Here is a 24,005-nt window from a genome sequence, read left to right as displayed (position 1 = left end):
CACCTCCCAGTCACACGAGAAACATCGTCCCGAACTTGAAGGGCCATGAACATACTATACATAACAAAACATAAGTTCATTATGACAACTAAACTTATCTTAAGGTTCTCTATCCTATTGATCTCAAACCCCAAACCTCTCTTAAGACATATACACACAGACATACGTACACAGGCAAAACACACTATTCTTAAAATCTGTCCTGTAGCAAAAGTCGATTTGATATTCCGTCGCACTTGAACATTTGAACGTAGAGACTATGGTTCAACCTTTGATGCAACGTTTACCTTGAATTCGTCGCGTATCGTCATTCTGTGCTTTTCCTTTACCTCGTACATATCTTTTCAATCCTCTTTGTAGTTCAAAAGAATCATTGTTTTCTTGAGGGAGCTGAAATGCTCTAAGTTCTCTTTCATTCTTCTACATCATCACCTTAAGAATCTAGATTGTAGAGATATCCTACTAATCTAGTAGTCTATGTTCTTTTAAAATTGTGATCATGCTACTTATAGCAATCTATGTTCTCCGGGAAAACATATGTCAATTTTTTTTTTCATTCGTCTGATCATAACATCATAGATTACGAAAATATGCCATGAAAGGCAAAACATTCAACATTTCATCATAACCTGCTCTTCACATAAACATATTCATGAAGCATTTTAGAACATTAACATCTTTAAAACATTGAAACTGCAGTTACCTTCTTTCCTTGATTGAGCACGATGCAATGGAGTGTTGAGCGGTGCCATATGAACCCATGTAAGTATAAAGAATCAAACTAAACTCGACTCTTTAGAATAAGGTTTCTAGGGCCAGAGCGAACGAACCGCTCTGATACCACTCTGTCACAGCCCACTATCCCAATGACGGGTTAACAGGAGTTATGACTTGGGTGAACAATAAGAAATGGAAATGGACAATTACTTAACATTAAAGTATATGGAAATGTCACTCATAGATAAAATGCTAGGATCATATATGATTATTTGGATACTTATAAAACATACACATAAATGAGAATTGATTAAGGTGGGTTACCCAATAACACGTGTCACAATTTCATAACATAAAGTTATCCTAATCAAAGTGTTTTGCAGCGGAAAACGTGTGAGATATACATATGAAGATGTATACTCAAGGTTACATTTCTTGAAATGTCAAAGGAACACCCGCTCAACATCATTCCATTCCATCAACTGCTCAACCTGCACATTTAGAAATACATGCAGGGCTGAGTATAAAAATACTCAGTGGGCATAGCCGAAAATACAACATGCATACATATATAAATTGAACTGCCATAACAGTAACACACAGGGGTTTTCTTAAATGACCTGTGCTTACTAAAATATTTCTTTCATTTTCATAAAGTCGATCGGCCGATCATTTTCCTTCATATGATCCATATATGTTCCTTTCTATCACGCGCCGGGAAGGAGGCCTCCTTACCACGGACGCCAAGACCGGTCGCAAGCGACTCGCGGTCTCCATAAGTGTACACGTTAACCCTAGCTAGCGACCTTTGTCTAGCATAGGATCCCAATTGGATTTCCTTTAAAGTTGGCGAACCAACACAGATAGGATACATATAAAAACATAAACATTTTTGGCAGTCAATCATTTCATAAACATTTCATTTCATTTCATGAACATTTCATTTTCATTTCATAAAAGTCATTTATCATTTGGGCATAATAATAAACTGAAATTAACAGTTAAAATCATCTCATGCATATATTCGTATAAGAGGCCTACGACACGCAGGGGATCTCTATATACGTATAGTAAAAGTAATGCCCACCTGGATAGGCAAAGCCTGAAGATCATAATCACATAACCTGTCTTGGGAAAGTAGTGCTAATCCCCTTGGTCCACAAAGCCTACAAGAAATTCTATTCTTAATAGGTCTCCTTGAATCTAATCTTAAGTCATGGTGTAGTGCTTAACATTCTATGATTCACTTAGCCGGGTTTTTAATGAGTAAATAATTTAAAACATTTCTCTTGAGTTAAGAACACCAACAATATTCTTACTCATCTTTCTTTAATAATTGGAATTATAAATAAAACCAATTAAATCATAAATACTTTTTATTTCATGATGCAAATGAAATGTCATGTCATGCTTAGCATATGATAAGTAATTACTTAAAATATGCACTTAATAATAATTTAATATTATTATAAAAATTATCCTTTAAATTAATCAAACTAATAATAGTTCAATTAATTAAAAATAAGAAAGCCCAATTTAATTAATTGAAGGCAATCCAAAGTCTTTAAAAACAATTAATCAAACTAATTAATAGTCTAATTAAATAAAATAGGGAAGCCATTTAAATAGATGAAATAGAGCTCATGCTTAAATAAATAATAGCCCATATAATTTAAAAGATGAGGCTCAATTCAATAAAATATGAATGGCCCAGACTGAATAAAATAAATCGGGCCCAGCTAAATAAAATTAAAAATCGGCCCAAAGAGATTAAAACAAAAGCCCAACTGATTCAACCCAAACCTAAGCCCAACACTCCCAAGCCCAAACCTAGGCCCAACACTCCCAAGCCCAAACCTAGCCTAGCCCAAAACTCCCTCCCTTCTTCTCCACCTAACACACGCACACACTCACTAATCTCTCTCAGCGGCGCTCACTCTCTCTCGCTCTCTGCCTCTCCCGACGCCCCTCCTCTTCTCCCTCTCTCTCGGCGGCAGCAACCGCCGTCACAGTCACCGCCCGACATCAGCGGGCAGAGCCGCCGTGCAGCGGCCTCCTCTCTCTCTAACTTCCGCCAACGAGCAGCGGAAGCCGCTCTCTTCCCCGACTCCGGCGACGCAACAACAAAAGCTGCCGCCGACCGGTGACTCCCAGGCCGCCACCGTCCTGACCTCAACAAATCCCCAGCCCAGACCAGATGCTACCCCCTTCTATTCCGGTGAGCAGCAGCGAAAACCGCCGCCATCCATCGGCGTCGCGGCCACCACGCCACCACCGACAGCAGCAGCAGATGAGGCGGGCTGCCACCGGCGCCCTCTATCTCCCTCGACTCTCTTCAAACCTCTCGCTTGGTTCAACCACCTGCACACAGCGGCAGCGCCGCTCCCTCCACAGGAAAGAGCCGCCGCCGACCTCCCTCAGCTCTCTCTCAAATCAGTCCGGCGACAGCAGCCAAGCCACCATCGCCGACACCCTCAGCTGTACCCAGCCCATCTCTCCCTCTCTGAAACTTCCGGCCGACAGCAGTAGGAGAACCACCGCCGCCGATCGCATCCCTCCTCTCGACTCATACAGCCAACAACCACATTAAGGTTCGAAATTAAAGCAAGACAAAGCTTCAAGACTCTATTTTTATTCTTCTTTTTATTCATTTTCGATTTTCATCATTGTAAAACATTTGATATGTTTGCTTAAACACATATATGAGTATGTATGGCTGTGATTTGTGTGTGAAAGTAATGGACGTGTCTCATTCAATATTGTAAAAACAAGTCATGTAGTTTAAAGAAGAAGAAGATGAAACCTTGGGGATGTTCTGTTCAAAGACATGAATTTGCTTTGATGTTGAAGCTATGAAACTGCTTGACTGTTTTAAAAAAAAAAACATGAGCTCCTCCTCGGCAGAATGAGTTGTGGGAATTATGAATGGAGAATATAAGAATTTGGCTGAAGTACCTTACGTATATTATAAGCTGCCAAATCTGAAGTTGGGTGCAAAGGAAGGTTGAGGCATGGCTGTCATGGAGGTGGAAAGGAGGTGGAAAGGTGGAGTATGCAACTTTTGCCGAAAGTGTTTTGATATAAAAATTAAAGAGGCATAGATTGTGAAGAGTAGTGGGTGTGGGAGTAGGTGGATGAAATAAAATAAAATAAAATAAAAAGTCTTCCGGGTTGTACTATGAAAACTGTAATAATTCTTCAAGGTTGAATTATCGGGACTGTAAAAATCTTTCAAGGTTCGGTATATAAATGGCTTATGTAAATAAAACTATATGAAATGCATATGAATTTAAATAACTCAATGAAATTAAATAACTCAAATTTTCAAAACGAAAGAAAATCATTTTTGTTGGAATTAAAATAAATCGTTTTTATTTATTCGGCGTGAATCATCTTACTTCTAAGTTCAAAATAAATTCTAAATTTAGCTCGGAAAAAGCGGGGTGTTACACCCCTAACATGCATGGCCTTCTCCTCAGGCTTCCCCCCGTGCCCTTGCTTTAAATCAAGTTCTTTACTCTTTAAAGAATTAATGACAGTATCCAAAGTAATACTATCACGGCCATATTTAATAGCAGACTTGACATCACTATATGAATCAGGTATAGCGTTGAGCAGCACGACAGGAGTATAATCATCAATATGCTTATCACCAGTTAACTTGATATCTTGCACAAGTTTAGTAAACACATCGAGATTCTCATCTATGTCTCTAGATAAATCAAGTTTGAATCTAAAAAACTTTTCAAGCAAGTACATTTTTGATGGCAAAGAAGTTTCAGTATATAACTCTTCCAATTTACACCATAGTTCTTTAGCAGAATCAAGCATCCCAACTTTCCTAAGCACAGAGTCGGACAAATTGAGAATAATGGATGACAATGCAAGTTCATTCATGTCAGCTTTCTTTTCTTCAATTTCATCTTTAGCATATAAATGATCAATAGCCTTAAACACATGTTGTTGGACTAAAATGCATTTCATTTTCTGCTTCCAGATACTAAAATAAGTTTTTCCATTGAAAGGAGCCACACCAAAATTCACAGAAGCCATGTAAAACAGTCAAGAATACACTGGTTTAACAGAGAGACAAACACACGATATGCAAGTTCACACAGAATCAATCCAAAATTCGAGTAGGAGGATTTCCCAGTTCACACGGCGATTTATCACCGGTGCAGGGGGTCACTCTAACTCTTTTGGATGCAGGAGAAGAATCAACTAAGGATTCTCAAAGCTAGCAAAGCTTTGGGCACACAAATCATGCAGATTCGACAAACTAAAATAAAAGAACGAACACAAATACTATCCCACTTTAGAGTCTGAAAGTGCAGCGGAAAGTAAAGCAACAAGGAACATAGCAGATTCAACAGGGAAAACACACGATTTGTGACACACGTGCTAGCACAAGATAATCACTTAAGATTACTCACATAAGCACAACAAAAAACGCAAGTTGGTAAACAGCAACAAAGTCTCAATCCTAGACTGCACCAGTTCGCAGTTTTCTAGAAATTTAGATTGCAACCTATGCTGCGCCAGTCGGCAGCCTCTAGGAATTAAACAACAGGGAGGTTTCGCCAATTTAGCAGAGCGAGGCTTAAGATCAAAACCTCGTCATACCTGCGGCGATCTGGATCAATGATGAAGGAGAGCCACGGCGCGGAGGGTGCGACAACAAGACTAACGAGGCTCTGATACCACTATAGTGGATATCTTGCCCCGCCGTCAATTCACCGTTCTCGCACGCCGAAGCCTAATTTTTTAATTCTTTCCCGAAGCTAAGCTGCACACGGAACTCTTGCGAAGACCACACACACGTTAGCTCACTGATCGTTCGAGCTAGACGTGCTCTTTAGTTTCCTACACAAAGAGAAAACACCAAGAGACTGAGTTAGAAGGTGCAGCTGTAATAGAGAGCTAAAGTAATAGGAAATAGAAGAGATGGGTAGCTGAGTGGCTGCCCGGAAACGGAGCAGCAGCGGCTGTCCAGAAACGACGCGGAGCAGCTGTCGGAGACGACGCAGCCACAGCTGGCGAGACGACGCAGCAACGGTTCTCTCCTCGGCTCAGATCTCGGTCTCTCTCAAACCCAAAGTAGTCCTCCTCCGGCAGCACCACATTCCGGCAACTCCACTGCCAAATCACCCTCAACCTCACTCAGGCTAACCCACGCAGAGATAGCTCAGTTCGGACGAATAAGACACACACAAGCACTAAGCTTGTTCACACTTCGCCCAAGCCACAGAGATGACAAGAGGTATGGTGAAGGCACAGGCAAAGCTTCTCTCTCTCACACAGAAAACGCAGAGAGAAGGGAGGAGGGAACAAGGAGGAAGGAGACAGCTAGGGTTCCACAATTTCACTCTTTGAGTGCAGCAGATAGGGCTGCAAATTTAACCAAGGAAGATGGGCTGCCAATTGTGGGCTAAGTGATGGTAATGGGCTGCCAGGGATGGGCTTGGTTTGGGCCAACAATTTCAACAATCCTAAAACCCACAAAAAATTCATCATCCTCATAAATCCATCTTCGTTTGGAATTTGCTCAGAACGCTCCCCTTTTCATCCCAAAACATTCCCCCCCACCGATCCATCTTTTCATCAATATTAATCTTAACAACCGGCAATTCTTTCGCCGTGCAACATAACCAAGCACATATTCATAGAATGGAAATTCAGAGTTATATAACATTATATAAAGTGTTTTTTTTAATTCACTCATAATACGTTTATCTAACATTTTAAGGCTCATGCCATTCACACATTGCATGTTTTTACGAGAAAGTATTATATATGCATGTCTTTCTTTGAGGTTGTTTAGAGGGTGTTTGGCTAAGTTATTTTAAAGAGCTTATAAGTTCTTGGGGCTTATAAGATGTTTCAAGAGCTTATAAGATATATGATGAAAATAAAAAATCATAGTTGATTTAGTTTAAATGAGTGTTGCTTATAAGATAATGAGAAAATAAGTTGGATAGAAGAACTTATTTTTTGGGAGCTTATGAGCTCTTATAACTTATTTTCACAGCTTATAGGTTATGAGCTTATTTTGTCAAACATTTTGAAGGAAATTATAAGCTTTTAAACAATTTATAAGCTTAGCCAAACACCCTCTTAATATATGTAAACAAAGTAATTGCTCAATTTATGTCGCTAAAAATATAAACATATACTAGTATATAATTATTCAGATAAAATATACTAGTTATCTCTATTCGAAGGTTTATTTTGTATAGAAAAATACTTAATCAATTAACTTAATCAATATATATATATATATATATATATATATATATATATAATATTCCAATTAAGTTGATCAATTTCTTTATATGGAATAAATTAACAAAGATCTTTGTGACTTTTTCACTTTATTATCAAACTCACTATTGATTAACTTAAGTGGAACATAAGAAATATTTAATAGTAATTGTATTTATGTTATGATAAGAACAAATTTTTCATCATTATATAACTATAAAGTTTTAATAAATTGTTGGATGTTATATTCAATAAAAAATATGTATATTCATTAAATTCTTTTTTTTTCCACATCTTTACACCAACCACGGTTCCTCTTTGTATTTACCTTTTAGTATTATTTGTTCATGATTTTATAATTTTGGAAAAAACTATGTTGACCTTGGTCGGGACTTGGAGTTTGAGGTGGTATTTAGTTCCTCCAAATTTTTAGTAGCACAAATCTAAAACCCCTAAATCTCACGGCAGACGTCAGAATTCCTAAATTGACCCAAAATCTGATTTCAACTCTCCACCCCTTTTGCCGCTCACTCTCGTCAATTCGGCTCCGACTGATTATTTTTTGCAATGGGTCAGTGTTGACGCACTCAGAAATTTGTAAATTGTTTTAACTCTGGAGCAAATTTGAAACTTTTGGTGAACCATGAACGCCCCCATTATTGGTAATCGGCTTTCTTTTTCAATTTAATGTATCTTCTCTCTCTGTTCTTTCTTTGGCGGTCGTCGTGCCCCTTTTCTTCGTTTTGCTGTTTTCTCCTCGACTCACTTTGTAAACGTTGTTTTCGGGTTGCATGCAGACCCGCTACAGGGTGATTTTCCAGAAGTGATAGAGGAGTATCTGGAGCATGGAGTTATGAAATGTATCGCCTTTAATCGCCGTGGAAACCTTCTTGCTGGTATAGCTTTGCTGTGATTTTCTATATCTCAATTCCAATTCTGTTTTGTTCTTCTTCTTGTTGTTTTGTTTACTATCTACAATGTACCTACTAGCTAAGTAAGGTGGCTGAACAGCCCGTTAATTTACTTGCATTATGTTCTTATGGTGCATGAGTGGAGAAACTATGCTTCATAAGCCTCTAAACTTGGTTCGAGTCCGTACTTGAAGTTCCCGGTATCTCCAGAGTAGGATTTTGTCTTGATTCATTAAAGCAATTGTTTTCTCATCCTTTCTGTTTGGAAAGTCGAGCTCTTTGACTTGATTTTAGCATATGCGTATAATTTGTATGCTTTTGACACTGGCTATTCCGGTCTTGATGTTTCTCTTTGTCATGGTTTGAAATCTAATGTGATTTCTTCTTCCAAATGTAACGTCTTTTCTTAGGTTCTCCGATTAAATGCGCCAAGGTTTCCCCATGTAATGTGCCATAAGATTAGTTTAATTCCTTCATAATAAAGGATATGACTTATTGCCACCCTTCTGTGAAAGATACTTGGAGCTGAAAATGGAGATTTTGATAGAGAGTAGTGTAAATATTTTGGCTGTAGAATCATAGGAAGTTGATGGTTGTGCCATGAAAAGGTGGAAATATCCAAATCACAACGAATGTGTTCATCAGATACTTTGTCTTCCTTAGGATTGTGCAATAACTTGTGGATTGCTGGCGATAATTGCTATAAATTTGAATGGAAGACCTTTACTATTCCTATATAACATGGAAAGTACCCTAATCTTCAGTTCTTGAAGATTAAGATGCGAAGAAAAATTCATAGCTTGTTTCCTGCGATGCAAGACATGCATTGATTCGGTTGCTGGTTGCTCTTTCTGATCCATGTGAGATAGGGAAAAATGGTAGACTTACTTATTGTACTTTGTCATTGATAAAACTTCTCTTCATTAAACTCGAAACTTCTAACTGTTTTGCCTAATTAAGTCAGCAATAGCTGGCCATTCTGGTTTTTCTTGTTCTTTTTGCCCTCTCTCTTATCTATCTGTAATCCTATGTGCTCAATTGCAAGCTAGGACCATTCTAACTTTGCTATATGCAATTTTTTCTGGCTAGCTGGGTGTTCTGATGGAAGTTGTATCATATGGGATTTTGAAACCAGAGGCATTGCTAAAGAATTCAAAGATAAGGACTGTGTTGCCGCAATAACAAGTGTCTGTTGGTCCAAGTATGGCCACCGCATACTGGTGGCAGCTGCAGATAAGACATTGACTCTTTGGGACGTTGTCAAAGGAGAGAGAATAGCTCGAACTGTCCTACAACAAACACCTTTGCAAGCTCGTCTGCATCCTGGTTCATCTACTCCGTCAATTTGCTTAGCTTGTCCTCTGTCATCAGCCCCCATGATCGTCGACTTGCTCACAGAAACCACAATTGTGCTTCCTGTGTCATTGTCTGATATAGGAAATGGTGCTACCCCTCCATTACGTAATAAATTTTCAGATGGATCTGCTCCCTTTACACCTACTGCTGCGTGCTTCAACAAGTATGGAGATTTGGTATATGTAGGAAATTCCAAAGGAGAGATACTAATAATTGATAGTATAAGCATTGAAATACGTGGTATAGTTTCTGTCCCAGGGAGTGCTGTCATTAAGAATATTGTATTTAGCAGAAGTGGACAATATCTTCTGACAAACTCAAATGATAGAACCATCAGAATCTATGAAAACCTTTTGCCACTCAAAGGTGGGCTTGCAGCGCTTGATAAAGCAAACCATGAATTTGCTGAGCAAGATGAAGATGAAAAGTTAAAATCTGCAGGATCAAGGTCTCTGGCTCTTTTCCGAGAGTTTCAGGATTCGATAACCAGAGTGCACTGGAAAGCACCTTGCTTTAGTGGTGATGGGGAGTGGGTTGTTGGAGGTTCTGCTAGCAAAGGAGAGCATAAGATCTATATATGGGACAGGGCTGGGCATCTTGTAAAAATTCTTGAGGGCCCAAAAGAAGCATTAATAGATTTGACATGGCATCCTGTTAAACCTGTAGTTGTTTCTGTCTCCTTGACTGGCTTGGTTTATATCTGGGCAAAGGATTATACTGAGAACTGGAGTGCATTTGCCCCTGATTTTAAAGAGCTTGAGGAAAATGAAGAGTATGTGGAACGAGAAGATGAGTTTGACTTGGTGCCTGAAACAGAAAAAGTGAGTAGTGCTTTGGTTTCCATTTCCTTTTTCTTTTGTTTGTTTTCTAACTGAGATGTTAATATGTTTTCAGGTGAAAGATTTAGATATCAATGAAGATGAAGACATTGATATTTTGAACGTTGATGGAGATTCTGCCTTCAGTGATTCAGACATGTCCCAGGAAGAAATACGCTTCTTACCCCCTGATCCATGCCTTGATGTTCCTGAGATGGAAGATGGGCTTGTTGTAAATACTTCAAAGGAGGGGGAAATCAGTGAGACTGAATCTCCTCTTTCCGAGGAGGCAGGGCAAAATGGTCATCTAACAAATCATGAATCCAGTCCTCTTGAAGGTAAGATTTTGGGTTCTGTGTAAATTCAGTTAAATTTGATTTGTTCTGTCATCGAGATCATTATAAATGTTTCAGTTTTTATTTCAAATGTTAATACTTTTGTAATGGATGCATTGATAATGATGGACTATGTTTATATATACTATTATTACAACTGTATCAACATCAAGCAGAAGAGGCCTGAGGAATATGTTCTTGTCCCAGTAACCTTTTGGAGTTATGGAAAACCCTTTGTGGCCCCATGTTGCTTGTTAAGATTACTTTTATTTATATTTGGATTGTTAAGTTTTGAATTACTCTTTAAAAATTGAGAATTCAATTAGATTACAGAAGAGTGTGGAATTCCGTAAAAATGGTTTGAGTACAAATTTAAAGGTTGTCTTCGGTTGCTTTATTGTGTTATCGTTGCAGACTGCTGACTGCTTAACAGAGTATCGATACCTTTTCATTTATGTCATGTAACATATATATCTAAGCAGTTATGATATTATTCTTCCCCACTTCCATTCAAGGGATTGCAATTATTTTGCAGAAGACACAGGAGGAATGCGCTTAAAAAGAAAGAGGATGCCTTCAGAGAAGTTTATGGATTTTGAAACAGAAAATATTAAGAAGCCACCATCAAAGTCGAAACCATAATGTAATTTGCTTGGAGCTGTAAGATGTCTTGTAGTTTGAGGTTTCTAGCCTTAGTATTTGTGAAGGATGTTAATTTTGACATCAAGATTAAAAATCTTGACCGGCATCATACCTTCACTTATTGTCTTCTGCCTTCACATAAGGCGGGATGCTACTTAAATCGCGGCTATGAGAAACAACATTAATGCGTATATTTGAAGCTATCGTCATCAGAATATATACCCAATTTGCTCCAATATTAATTCTATCTCCTGCAATTTCTTTTATCTTTCTATTCTGAAGTTCAAAGGAAGTTCTATGGTAGAAAGGCAATTCTTCTTGTGGTTTTCAGATAGGCTTTGTAGGTTCCACTGCACTGAGTTATCATACTTTTGATTTTCTGTTTCATTTTCGTCTGCCTTTGGTTGGAATTTGTTAATAACACTATTAATTTATTTCCACAATTTCTCATTTTTCTTGTTTACCTGTAAGAGGCTGACTCCATTTAGTACAAAGGGGTGGGGACTGTGAATACAAAATATTTACATTCATTATTGCTGGAGGGACCTTAGTACTAAAAAGTCTCTACTTTGTTCACCATCTGCAGGTCTGTTAATCTTAATGTTTAATTTCCTTCCTCGTTTCTCTGAAAAAGTTGAATTTGTATCAGTATTGGTGAACGATAAAGTGAAGGTTTAGAATCTACTGCAGATTAGTTATGGTGGTTTAGTGTTGATTGCTCATGGGCTGGCTGTAATAACAAATAATGGGCTGATTTTTCTAGGAATAGTAAGTACTAGGACATTGAATGTTGTAAGTTCCTTTAATTAGTCTTAAAAAAATTATGCAAATAAACAAAAAATGTAGCTTACAGAGTGTGTACTCCATGATGTATTTAGGTCAGCTATTAGCGTCCTTGTTATCTTGTTACTAGAGAATCTACACTTGTCATATGTGTTCGGTCTGGTATTTTAGTTAACCAGCATATCCTTTGTTAGAAGTATGTTATCGCTAAGCTCTAATGTATTGAGGAATCTTAAATTTCAAATTGATGATGCTTAGATTCCATAATCTTCTGTGTGTTCATTGTGAGTTCAATCGAGCATCTAGTTTTCTACTTGAGTTATTAATATTAGTAATCTGCCTATTCATTTAACGACAGTTGAATGTGGAAGGTGTTTGTATTGAGAAATTAAACTACTGGTGCTTATCTGTTTTTGTGCAGTTTGAACAATACTTGTTAGTTTATTCTTTGTCCTGCGCTGGTAACAGAGCATGGATAAGCATGTTGGTGGATGACAAAAGAATGATACAGAAGCAAATTATTGTGAAAATGTTGACATTTTCCAGCCAATAAGGAAAACTAAGGCATAAGCCTAATCCTTCTTACTTCTTTTATATTTCTCCTCATCTAGGGAAGGAGGTAATATATTTCTGTGATGATGTGACTAAGCATTTTGTGATTGGGTTCGAGGTCCTTTTGATCCCATTGTCTAGTTTTTAGTAATATTAGCAGAAGAAAATAATTGTGAATGCAAACCTTTATTATCCTTGTTATCTAGTCCCTCTATTATGGTGTTATGTCTGTCTACTTTCTTATGGGATACTCTTGACATCAACAGGGTTATGCATAAAGAGACTGCCCCGACAAACATACATGGAGGAAAATTAATTGATGACAAACCAGCGGCTGTTGGAAGGAATCTCAGATTTCATTAGCGCGCAACAATTTTCACAAGTGATGATCGCACTATTGACAAGAATTTAGGGCAATAGCGTTTATATAGGATTGGTTTAAATGAGGAGCTGTATCGTATGAACCCTTGTGCCATCAAAACTGGAGAGGGTGTTTAGATAGTTTTTCCAAGTATTTACACGATCCAGAACAAGATATATTGTGGAATTAGATGTATGTATCTGTGGAGTGAACAGTGTGTTTAGGGAGTGTAGTGATGGATAGGCATATGGACCATGACAGTGTTTGTTGTATTTACCTTCTGATTTATCAATATTCATGGTTTTTCAATGAGGATTTAGTGCGGAAAGGACCTCTTTGTTGATTTTAATGATTATTGCCGTTTATATTTCTTACTGTCTGCATTAATGGTAGAGTATGCTTGGAGATCGAGGCATTTATTTAATTGTCAGGTTTATTCCATGTCTTGTCAAAACCTTTTTATCAAAGGCGTTTGCGTATTCAATTTTCAGTCTCTCTGGTTGTTCTTGCACCATGGAATTTCATGTGCATTAATAGGGTAAGTTAATGATTTCCTTCTGATACGGTTTTGTCTGTGTAAAGAGCATACATCTAAATTCATTAACGTATGTCCTGAATGAGGAAAATCACTTATTCTTTTACCACTTTTCATTTGCTATATTGGTTAGGCAGCTTTAGAATAGCTAACGGGAGCTGGGGAATGTAAAACAATGTGCCCGTTATCTTTCAAGCTCCTCATATTCTTGATTTATATACAAATTGAATCATACAGAATCTAGTTGTTATCTTTTGCAGATAAAAAGTTGTAGGTGACATACGCGGCGAGTCCCACGATAACAAGCATAGCCGCCCCCATATTCACCAGCAATTGCCTTTCTTCATTGAGCTCAGTGAGCCCTTTCATCTCCTTCTTGTGTTTCGTCTTTTTTGAAGCTCTATATAGTTCTTTGTTGTCTGCGTGCTTTGCAGGCATGCCTGTGGCTCCGTTGTTCTCCATTTTCATTGTCTTGGCTGTCTCGGCCTCAGGTAATTCAGAACTTCGCATGGCCTCCTTACCTTCCTTGTGTACTTTCTCTTTTGTTTTGTCATCTGGTTTCTCTGATGCAACGTGCTTTTCTTTAGTTTCACTGCTTTCAATTCTTACATCATTCTGGGTGATTACATTTCCAGTAATTCTCATTGGGGTAAAGCTCCTGCCTTTCTGATCACCATCTCTGTCATGTGCATTTTTTGGGTCGAGTAATGACTTGTCACTGCTTTCCTTTTTCTCAATATCTTGGGAAACTACGTTTCTGGTACTTGTCAGTTCCAGATCATGTCTGTGGTTATGTTCAGCAGATGCCTTGAGAGGTTCTAACCTTTTCTCTTCCGCAGATTGGCTAGTACCAACTGCTGGAGAAGCTTCGTGTTGAGGGATGGGTTGCTTTTGATTGCCATCCTGGCCACGTTTCATCTCTGGATCACCTGATAACTTTTGTGGGGTGGGTTGCTTTCGGATATCATCAACTCCTCTGGTTTCTGTAGGAAGAGCATCTTCTTTGCCAACTTTCTCTCTCGGGACTGTAATGCTAAGTATCCCTCCACGGAACTTGGCACGAGCCGAATTCATTTCACCATTTTCTGGAACTTGAAAGTCCTCCAGGAAGCGACTCCATTTGTTGCCAGCTACAAGGCGTTCCCCGCGAACCCTGATGGTGTTCCGGCCTTCCATGCTAACCTTGATCTGCTCCTTCATGAAACCTGCAAAAGAAAAGGTGAATTCTTGAGCTTTTTCCTATTTTAGCCAATATAGTGTTTAGCTGTATATGATGACAACTTGATTTGCTTACGCACCAGGAAGATAAATATTGAGAATGTGGGATTCATCATCTTGCTGCCATTCAGATACCGGCTTGAAATCTTCGTAGACTGATCGGACGACCCCTGATCTTGTTGTCCGTCTAGAACCGGCACCGCCGCCGCCTCTCGACCTCATCACCATTTGCTCTGCAACTAGTTTTTTCTCAATGTGGTAAATCTGTTATATAACAGCAATGTGTGTGTTGTGTGTGTGAGTGGCGTGCATGGATTTATATATATGGGTTTTGTGGGTGTAGTTTCTTGGTATGAATGAAAAACTATTGGTTGGCATTAGGGTTGCTTGTACAGTTTGCATTGTTGGGATTTGGATTGGTGAAGATGCAATGTACAAGGAATCTCTTTTCTTTCCTGAAGATATAACTTAACTCGAAAAGTGATTACTTTTCAAAGGATGAAAACTGGTCATATTACTTGGCCTTGTATGCCAAGTAAGAATTTTCCTACGTTGAAATGGTATCAAAATGCATTTGGATTTTTATTCTTTTCCTTTTTCTTTATCACTTAGAATTGTTATGAGTCATCATGTCAAATACGCTTATCATATTTTTCTTTATCCTTAAAATTATATTACTCCCTCCGTCCTCCAAACATCTTCTAAGGGAGGGTGACACGGATTTTAATAACAGTTAGTTGTGTATTTCATGAGTGGAGAATGAGTCTCATAAAAAGTGAAGATTGTAAGAATAATAGTGACTGTAATTATTTCCAAAAGTATGTTAGGAAGATGTTTTGGGAACGGATCAAAATGAAAAGAGATTGTAAGAATAATAGTGACTGTAATTATTTCCAAAAGTAGGTTAGGAAGATGTTTTGGGAACGGACCAAAATGAAAAGAGAAGAAGATGTTTGAGGGACGAAGAGAGTAAAACATAATAAATTAAAATTAAAGAAAAAAATTTATAAAATACAAGAAATTAAAAATAAGACACGGTAGTATGTCGTAAATTGTGGAATAGAGGATTTCATGAGGCTGACTTCCATGTGGTGACTAGGTAATGTTGGAATTCAACATTAATTGATTGTTCATATTAGTACTTAATCCAAGTCAACACTGGATATAAACTGTGACTCGGATTGACTTTTCTGTTCGGAGCTTTAAATCAAATAAATTAGGCAGATAAAGATTGCAAATTCAGTAAGCATTTTCAACCAAAATTGAGTATTCAATATAAAAAAAAAAAAGCGGGGCAATTATATGTAAATATACAAATTATATTCAAAATTTGATATTTAATCAACACTATTGTCAGACAAAAAAAATAGTGTGGAAATAGTTTGGGGTTTAAAATTTGTAATTAATTTTAATATACATTTGTTGATGAAAAATTAGTAAGATGTCTGAAAAGTTAGAATTTAAAATATTATATAGGATTTATTTAATCATTAGTAATTTGCTTAAAATGAGATTAAATTAAATTTATTTCTTTATAATTTAGAAAATTATTATTATTATTATACGATGCTCATTAAATTTGATATTATGCTCTTTGAGTTGGTAATATTGTTATATACTCTATTTCAAATCAATCAAAAAATATTTTTTTTCATTATTAATTCATCTAATTCATAAATGATGATATTTTGACATTTTTACATAATTTAAAATTTTAAAAATAATAAAATATCGTGATCCGTACATCGCACGAGCATACTATTTAAATTAAAATATGAAAGTTATAGAAAATCTTTTTCTTGCTTAGTAGAAACCTGAAATAAAAAACATTTAAATATTTTGATGAATATTTTATCTAGCTCGTAATGATACTTGATAAAAATATAGTATTTTAAGATATTGATCATAAAATTTAACACACATACAACTATAAAAGGTTATTTTTATGTTGTTGAGATCTATTTTATTACTTCTTCTGTCCACCAATTCATGTCCTACTTTTTTTTTTGATTCGTCTACCAATTCATGTCCTATCCATTTTTAGTAACTAATAAACAATATACTTTTTCTCCACTCAACTAATAAACAATATACTTTGTGAGTCCCTTTCTCTACTCAACTAATCAACAATACACTCTCCCTTTCTCTACTCAATTAAAAAGCAATATACTTTTTCTTAAAACCCGTATTTTCTCCCCTAAGTCATGAATTAGTGGACGAAAAAAGTACAATTTAACTCATCTATTTATATTATTTATTCTCTCTCTTTCTTTCTTTTTCTAAGTGTGGGAACCACTAAAATATGATAAAAAAAAAATCATTTTTCTGTCTTTTTCAATGATAAACTTACAATCAAAGAAAACACACCCGTTAAAAACCAGCATTCTTTGCAAATAACAAAAAGCTCATCCGCATCCGCACTCATCCGCATCCGCAACTCTTTTGGCTTTTGCAGTAAAGAAAAATTCTTCACGTCAATTTCTATCAATACCTAAGAGAAGGGAAAAGAAAGAGGTAAAACTAACTGACTAGTATTACGGCCACATAACTAAAAGCGTCTCATGTTTTATCCAACACTGCAGAAATACAAACAGCAATACAATAATTAAATACATGATGCTTGAGTTCCTTCCAAGAGAGTAGTTTACAGGGAAAACAAAAACTAACATGCTCCATTGCTTTAGCAGAATCCTACTGCCTACAAGTTTCATCTCTCTAATTTTAACTTTGAAATCTGTAAACAAGTAATTAACTGCCAACTCTCAAGAAATATTTATTAGGCTTACTAGTTCCAAAACTAACAGATATTTAGATGTGACTCAACTCAATAGCCGTAATTGGAGCCATAAACTGAGCCATAGCCCCCACTTTGTCCAGAAAGATTAGGATTTGGAGGCTGAGACGTGTATACTGAGGCATGAGCTGCATAAGAGTTATAATCAGCTGATGAAGCATGTTGAGCTTGCGTTTGGCCTGCAGCAGCTTCAGCCATGAAATTCTGCCAAAACATATACATAGTAAATGTGAGCTTTCAATTACTTGGTTAGGTAGTGGCCGAGAAGTGGCAACTCTTTCCCACCAACAGATGAGTAGCAGCAGGAAAATAAAAAATAACGACACAACAAGAATGACGAGAAATAACAAAAATTGAACAAAGTCATAGGATAGCTACCATTGAACATTGTGGTCTATTGGTCTGACAACACTGACAAATTTTTTTTCACTTTGGCCATAGAAACTGAAGTCCATTACTCTATCAAACTCTCAGGAAAAAGGTAAAGTAGCGCCTATAGATGCAAATCGTTCGATACACAGTCCATAGAATACGCGACATTGTACACAAATCGCTCTGAATCAAATTATTCTAAAGACCATGCAAAAGTTGACTCAGCAAGGTTATACTCCCTCCGTCCACAAAATGAGTACCCATTTGTGGACGGCACGGGTTTTAAGAACTGTATTGAGTGTAGTGTGAATAGAATGAGGGTCCCACCTTTTGAAGTATTAATTAAAGGGTTGTGTGGGGTACACTTGCCAAAAAAGGAAATGAGTACTCATTTCGTGGACGGACGAAAAAGGAAATATGGGTACTCATTTCGTGGACCATGTATATGCAATATAAGGCCAGATAAAATACACCTTCCAATTTGTATACGCAGATAAAAGAAGAATAACAAAATGAAGAAGTTATGGTTTAGATAATGAAAATACCTGAATCAATTGCTGAGCAGTTTGGACTTGAGAAGTAGTTCCACTAATCTCAACTGTCATTTCTCCAGGAGCCCCCCTAGTTTCTTGTATGGTTACCGTGGCACCACTAACCCGACGTATGTAGCTTATACTCGCACCTTGTGTACCAATTACAGCATCTGCATAAGATAGCGGAATTTGCATTTGCTGTGTAACCTGCAAATTTATCATGTCCCAATTATGCATTTAGTAAGAAAGTACTTATTTTGGTATGGTGAATGATTAGATATTTAGTTACAGGTTTGAATAATGAAAATATGATTGTTTCATAATTTTTCCACTTTGAAATTGTGGTGTGATATGAAAACATGCTTAATTTTGTGGTTAGAACAATGAGCTGGATATTTGAGTGGCCGGTTCCATTGTAATAATGATACATGGTTAAGAATTATGATCGATGATATACAACAGAAAGAGTGAAAGTAGAAATTGCAATGAGTAAAACAAAGTATTTTGCATACAAGAAAAATGGAAAAAGAGGAATGAAAATGAAAACAAACACGCCCTAAGCTTTTAGACCCTCATGTTTCACTAAAAAGCAACAAACTAAGAGGAATGAAAATGAAAACAAACAGACCCTAAGGTACTACCAAAACTAACAGTATTGCTAAATAAAACACCTTTTCATCAGTGTTTAAATGATTGGCAAAGTTTGCGTGAGAGTTATACTGGAAAGCATCTATAAATCACATAATTAACCTCAGAATATAAGGACCAGGACTTACTCAGCTCACATGATAACTAATGGAGTACTATCGGAAAGAAGATTGCTATACCAGGACAGGTGAACATATATGGACAGCCCCACACAAGACATGGGAACTGAATTATTACGAGGAAATAATTTTGCTGAGTCAATAACAAAAGGATAAGGATCTACAACAACCAGACGACATCCCAGTTCAAACAGCACTCTGCCTTTCAAGACTTCTAGATTTACTTCACTGACCAAGAAAAGCTTTAACTAAAATTTTGGAAGAAAAAGATAACCTGAGTGATTACTGATGGAGCGGGCTGGCTGGATGAGGAATGCATTGGGGCTTCTCTTCCATAGGCAGATATACCTTGATGAGGTTGTTTTTCTGGAGGCGGCATGTCTACAGGAGGGTAATAATTATCAAACTGCCTAGGAGGAGGCATGAAACGGGGGCTAGCTCCATATCCAGGACCTGAAGGTGCACTAGGTGGAAAAGACTGAGGTGGCGGACCCCAAGGCTGAGCTGGAGGCATGTGTTCCACATGAGAATTAGGCATTTGCATCTGACAAAATGATCAGAAACAGAAAGTAAGATTCAGAAAATATGATCACATAATAGAAAGTTCATCCCATATGGACGTTCAGGAGCAGACATACTTGCATTTCAATTATCGGAATTATGCTACGATCTACTAAAAATTTCCTCAAATGAGATGCAATCAACTCAATCGCCTTATGAACGCCTGCAGGCTCCCCAACTATCTCTACTATTCTGTCATCTTGGAGGGCGAAAACTGGTAGTTCTTCTGCAATGATTTTGTCAACAACAAATATTTGAGTAGTTGATATAGGCATGTTGAATATTATATAATATTAACAGAGACAACATAAAACATTATCTGATCAGCTTCTAACCAGTTTATATCTGTCAATAGACTAAATAAGCACCCAACCTTCTGAAATGTAGGGTAATAGTAGCTAGGTCTACTGTCAATGGAGTTAAACCTAAGTACTACAATTATGTAACCATAATTCCGCAAAAAGGCATTGGTATCCAAGCTAAAACATAACTCTTTTATCTCTTGCTACAGTTAAAACAAGAAAGGCCTGAATAATTTATGTTTATAAACGGACCAATATCAAAACTTTAACCTTTCCCAACCTACTTAATGGTTTTTCTCGATCCTCAAAAATTGACGATTATGACCAGCAGAGAGCTGGAGTAAATACCATTTTGCAATATTTAGACAAACAGAATTAAAAAAAGAACAGTGATCGGCAAGAGAAGAAGTGTCATACATACAGTTCATATTCCAAATAAAGCATGTGATAACAATATAACATTACAAAGAGAAATACCTGCTCCAAGAACCCTAACAACGCAATTAGAGTCTTCTTGAATTGATTTGACAGTTGTGCCTTGTTTCCCAATTAAACTTCCTGCTTGAGCAGCTGGTACAAGAAGTCTTGTTGAAACCTTGCCTACTGCACCTGCTGGTGGATGAGTGGAATCATTGTCCAGCCCATCCACCACACGTTTGTGCACCCTGAGAAGACCATCTACAGCAGGAGGCAGAGGAGAATTAGGCTCTTCCTTTGCAGATACCATAACCTATCCCCAAAAAAAGGTTGGCATCAGCATACAGTTTGTATGGTTAACTTTTGGCATAAACTGAAATTTACTCTAAGAATAATAAAAAATGAAAAAACCTATTTGAGTAATATTTATATCACAATTAACCATAAGATTATGCTTCAATACTAACTGCAGGATATATAACCCCTTCATTGGTAATACAAACGAAGTGGAAACCATTAAACCAACATCATTTAAGCATTGAATTGCCATTTCCAGATTACCTTTAGTAGGAACTGGACATAAATTCTTATTTGTAGGAACTCAAAGGAGTCCTCTACAAAGTAGGTAGACAAATTTTGCACGGACACTATAGTTGATGACCATATCATTATAGGCAGCTTAAAGAAGAATAGCCAATTGACAGGCCAACACTTGATAAATGAACAGACGAGATGTGAAGCATGTTTGTAGATCCTTCCAATTAACTTGTTCAACTTAGGACATTGTGAACTAATTCATAACATGTTGATGTTACAAAAATAAATGGCCTAAATAAGTTGTAGAGTAATTAATACACATAACCAGCATGAACAAACATTTCAGAGCAAGATGCTAAAACACATATATTTTTTTTTTTTACTTACAGCTCTTTCTCTCGTTCCTGGAGGACCATCAAGAATCTTGATCCGAGCTTTTGTCTCTTCACATGTTTTCTTTATGTACTCTCCTTTACGACCAATTATACTACCAACCTTCTGTGCAGGCACCAACATCCTGAAAACGCTCTCTCCAGGCCAGCCCGGCCATCTGTCACCACCTCCATCAACAGTTTCATTGGTAAGGTTCTTTTCTTCATCGGGGCGTAAGTTCTCTGGTATTTCATCTTCTATCTCATGTTTGTCCTCCTGTTCCGGTACTTGTGCAAACTCATGCACAAATTCTTGTTCATTCTCATGTTCGGTTTCAGGTTGATATTCTTGATCATTTTCAGGCTGGTATCCAGGCTCATTCTCGGGTTGGTATTCATGTTCGTTCTCAGGCTGGTACTCATGCTTTCCATCAGGCTGGTATTCCTGTCCATTGTCGGGCTGGTATTCCTGTTCAGTGTCAGGCTGGTATTCAAGTTCATTTTCAATTCCGTTGTTAGGCTGATATTCATGTTCATGTTGTTCAAGTTCAGTAGGATTCTGATCAATTTCCTCCATAATATATCAGCTGAGAAATGTAAATTAAAATGGATGAGCTCAGCCCCAATTATGTGCATAATATCAAAAGTTACCAAACTTCCATGCAACTTCGTTGCATATATTCCCAATAGGAATAGTCAATTGCCTATCCAAGAGTCCAATATTGCAAAAATAGAGAGGAATAAGTGACAGAATATCATGCAATTTGAAGGCATATAAGAACGAATTGATTTCTTTTAAAGCTACAACCACATGAAACCATAAAATTTGAGAATTACAATACCCACAGGAAGTCAAGTCCTAACTAAGAATACAACTCCAATCTCTTGCTACATCCGAAACCAGGTTTATGATTTGACATTACCAAGAAACTCTAAACTTAACCACATCATTAGACCTCCTCTAGAGATCCTTCTTGATCCTAATAATTGTACTCAATCCTTTCTAGAATGTTAACCTCATAGTACCCTTTTTGCTTATGAAACTAACAGGATTAGATGAAAACATATTTAACGGAACATGGAAGAATCCACTGTATGCCCAATTTCTTCCACATTGTGACATAAGCTAAGGGAAAAGACCAACACAGAAAGAAATTATTTAGGTTCTCCATTCTCAAATTGATTCCTTCATAAGACACATAGATCGTGGAAGAAGAATGTATCGGAAGCCTATTTGTAACCCATTTCATGGAAGCAACTTACCTCATGCCACAACCATAAAAAGACTTGACTTTTCTAGGCATGGGTACATTCGAGATAGCTTTAGTTTAAGGGAAAACAGGTCAGGAGGATTTGTTATAAAACTTTCCAGATGGATCCAAGGCCGCCTCGCCTCGTAAGATTAACATGATCCATTATAAGATTTCTCATAGAGAATTATGAAGGACATCTTTTTATAATACTATAAATTTCAGACACAAAAATGTTTCCACTAAGTTCCTGAACATACAAAATTATGCAGCTATGCATCAACAGTCACCCATAAATTGGACTCTTGACAAACCTTTTATTTATCAATCCCAAGCTTAAGGATAAATCTCCAAAACCGTTCTGAGACTCATTAGAACAATAATAAAGATGAAGTTTTGAAACAGAACCAATAAAAATTATAACTTTTTCTATGCCCATCAGCACAACCAGAAACTTCACTGAAAGATAATGTTGGGAAAATCTTAGACAATTTATCTTTCAGGGAGATCATCTGCTAATATCTCGATTCCAAAATCTAAAAAAGTCAAAGATTATGTCCTAACCGAATTCTCAGCTTTCATTTTAAGTTCAGCACGGACACAAAAAACCCAATATCACTCAAAGCAGAAGACCCTTGATTAATTAAATCCGAATTGCATAAACGTCAAAAACTCATATAAGAACAATTAACCAAATACTAGCTCCCAGCATAAAAGAGAAAATAACAGAATTTGCAACTCCAGTCTCCAGCAGAAAACAAAAACTAAATTCAGGCGCCGCAGCTAAAGCCGCATACACAATATCGTAAGTTCTTTCACTTGAGTATAAAAGGAAAAAAAGAAAGAAAGAAAAATAAATAGTGCAGAAAGATGTGAAAACTCACATTGGGGACGAATACAGCAGAGGAGTACCGCGAGGGTGAACAGCAAAAATTTAAATAAACTAGGGTTTTTGCTGATCCTTACTTAGGTTTTTGGGGTCATTTGTTGAGCTCGCTCTAAGACAAAATATAAAAGGATTTTTGTGCATCCTTTGTTTGGGGCCGGGAGGGGAGGCCGGGAAGGGAGGAAGCAATTTTATGCATTTAATTTAATAATAAAAGGGTATACAAATCCAAAATATATGGAGTATTTGTGTTTGTGTGTTTAAAAACAAATTTCCCAACTAAATACTGTATGCGTTTTGAAAGGTGGCTCTCTTCGATGTAGATGTGCCAAAAGACTGGATCGGGGCGACTCGGGTCACGGCCCCCAAAATTAGTCAAGTTGGAAATAATAAACACAATCAGCCTCGAAATACCTTACTACTATACAAAATTGTGTTAATAATACGAAATATTAAATCAATATATTGAAAATTAATAGTTGTTCATTCAATACTATTAACAAAATATGATTAATTTTAACTGTTTCAGGCGAAATTGCTCCGAATTTAATATTTTATCCTAAAAACACGAGCTCCTTATTTTTTCCTTACTTTCGCTATCCCTTCTTCTCTAAAATCATACTTCCGCCGAATTACTATATTTCTCTCTCTCTCTCTCTCTCTCTCTCTCTCTCGCGTCACACGCACTCCACCGTCAACATCCTCTTTTTCATATATACTTCCATT

At 37.0% G+C, this 24,005-nt stretch overlaps 3 protein-coding genes and 2 long non-coding RNA genes across 7 annotated transcripts; 2 read left to right on the top strand and 3 right to left on the bottom strand.

Moving 5' to 3' along the window:
- Window positions 1-982: 982 nt before the first annotated feature.
- Window positions 983-3,692, bottom strand: LOC131014394 (uncharacterized). Its single transcript, XR_009098191.1, has 3 exons — window positions 3,521-3,692; window positions 1,805-1,883; window positions 983-1,208 (listed from the first exon to the last, which is right to left on the bottom strand). It is a non-coding gene; the product is annotated as an uncharacterized LOC131014394 (long non-coding RNA).
- Window positions 3,693-7,343: 3,651 nt separating this feature from the next.
- On the top strand, window positions 7,344-13,045 carry LOC131014391 (protein RBL). Of its 3 annotated transcripts, XM_057942351.1 has the most exons (6): window positions 7,409-7,640; window positions 7,776-7,874; window positions 8,979-10,066; window positions 10,140-10,401; window positions 10,934-11,041; window positions 12,642-12,782. In XM_057942351.1, exons 1-5 carry the CDS (start codon window positions 7,622-7,624, stop codon window positions 11,038-11,040), a joined length of 1,575 nt encoding a protein of 524 aa, XP_057798334.1. In that variant the 5' UTR covers window positions 7,409-7,621; the 3' UTR covers window position 11,041; window positions 12,642-12,782. The 3 variants fall into 3 exon arrangements, with proteins under 3 accessions (XP_057798335.1, XP_057798333.1, XP_057798334.1); XM_057942352.1 differs by lacking the exon at window positions 10,934-11,041 and having other exon boundaries at window positions 7,344-7,640; window positions 12,642-13,045; XM_057942350.1 differs by having other exon boundaries at window positions 7,344-7,640; window positions 10,934-13,045.
- Window positions 13,046-13,342: 297 nt separating this feature from the next.
- On the bottom strand, window positions 13,343-14,780 carry LOC131014392 (inactive protein RESTRICTED TEV MOVEMENT 2). The gene is made up of 2 exons (XM_057942353.1): window positions 14,570-14,780; window positions 13,343-14,476 (listed from the first exon to the last, which is right to left on the bottom strand). Exons 1-2 carry the CDS (start codon window positions 14,715-14,717, stop codon window positions 13,512-13,514), a joined length of 1,113 nt encoding a protein of 370 aa, XP_057798336.1. The 5' UTR covers window positions 14,718-14,780; the 3' UTR covers window positions 13,343-13,511.
- Window positions 14,352-15,074, top strand: LOC131014393 (uncharacterized). Its single transcript, XR_009098190.1, has 2 exons — window positions 14,352-14,490; window positions 14,573-15,074. It is a non-coding gene; the product is annotated as an uncharacterized LOC131014393 (long non-coding RNA).
- A 1,960-nt stretch (window positions 15,075-17,034) lies between these two features.
- Window positions 17,035-23,613, bottom strand: LOC131014390 (flowering locus K homology domain). The gene is made up of 7 exons (XM_057942349.1): window positions 23,278-23,613; window positions 21,160-21,730; window positions 20,296-20,548; window positions 19,594-19,742; window positions 19,230-19,499; window positions 18,201-18,395; window positions 17,035-17,487 (listed from the first exon to the last, which is right to left on the bottom strand). The coding sequence occupies exons 2-7, from the start codon at window positions 21,718-21,720 to the stop codon at window positions 17,314-17,316; spliced, it is 1,602 nt and encodes a 533-aa protein (XP_057798332.1). The 5' UTR covers window positions 21,721-21,730; window positions 23,278-23,613; the 3' UTR covers window positions 17,035-17,313.
- Between the last annotated feature and the right edge of the window lie 392 nt (window positions 23,614-24,005).

This window comes from Salvia miltiorrhiza, chromosome 3 (genome assembly GCF_028751815.1).
Source record: "Salvia miltiorrhiza cultivar Shanhuang (shh) chromosome 3, IMPLAD_Smil_shh, whole genome shotgun sequence".
NCBI classification, from domain to species: Eukaryota; Viridiplantae; Streptophyta; class Magnoliopsida; order Lamiales; family Lamiaceae; genus Salvia; species Salvia miltiorrhiza.
The sequence above is the reverse complement of the archived record's forward strand: the minus strand, read 5'-3'. Positions and strand labels throughout refer to the sequence as shown.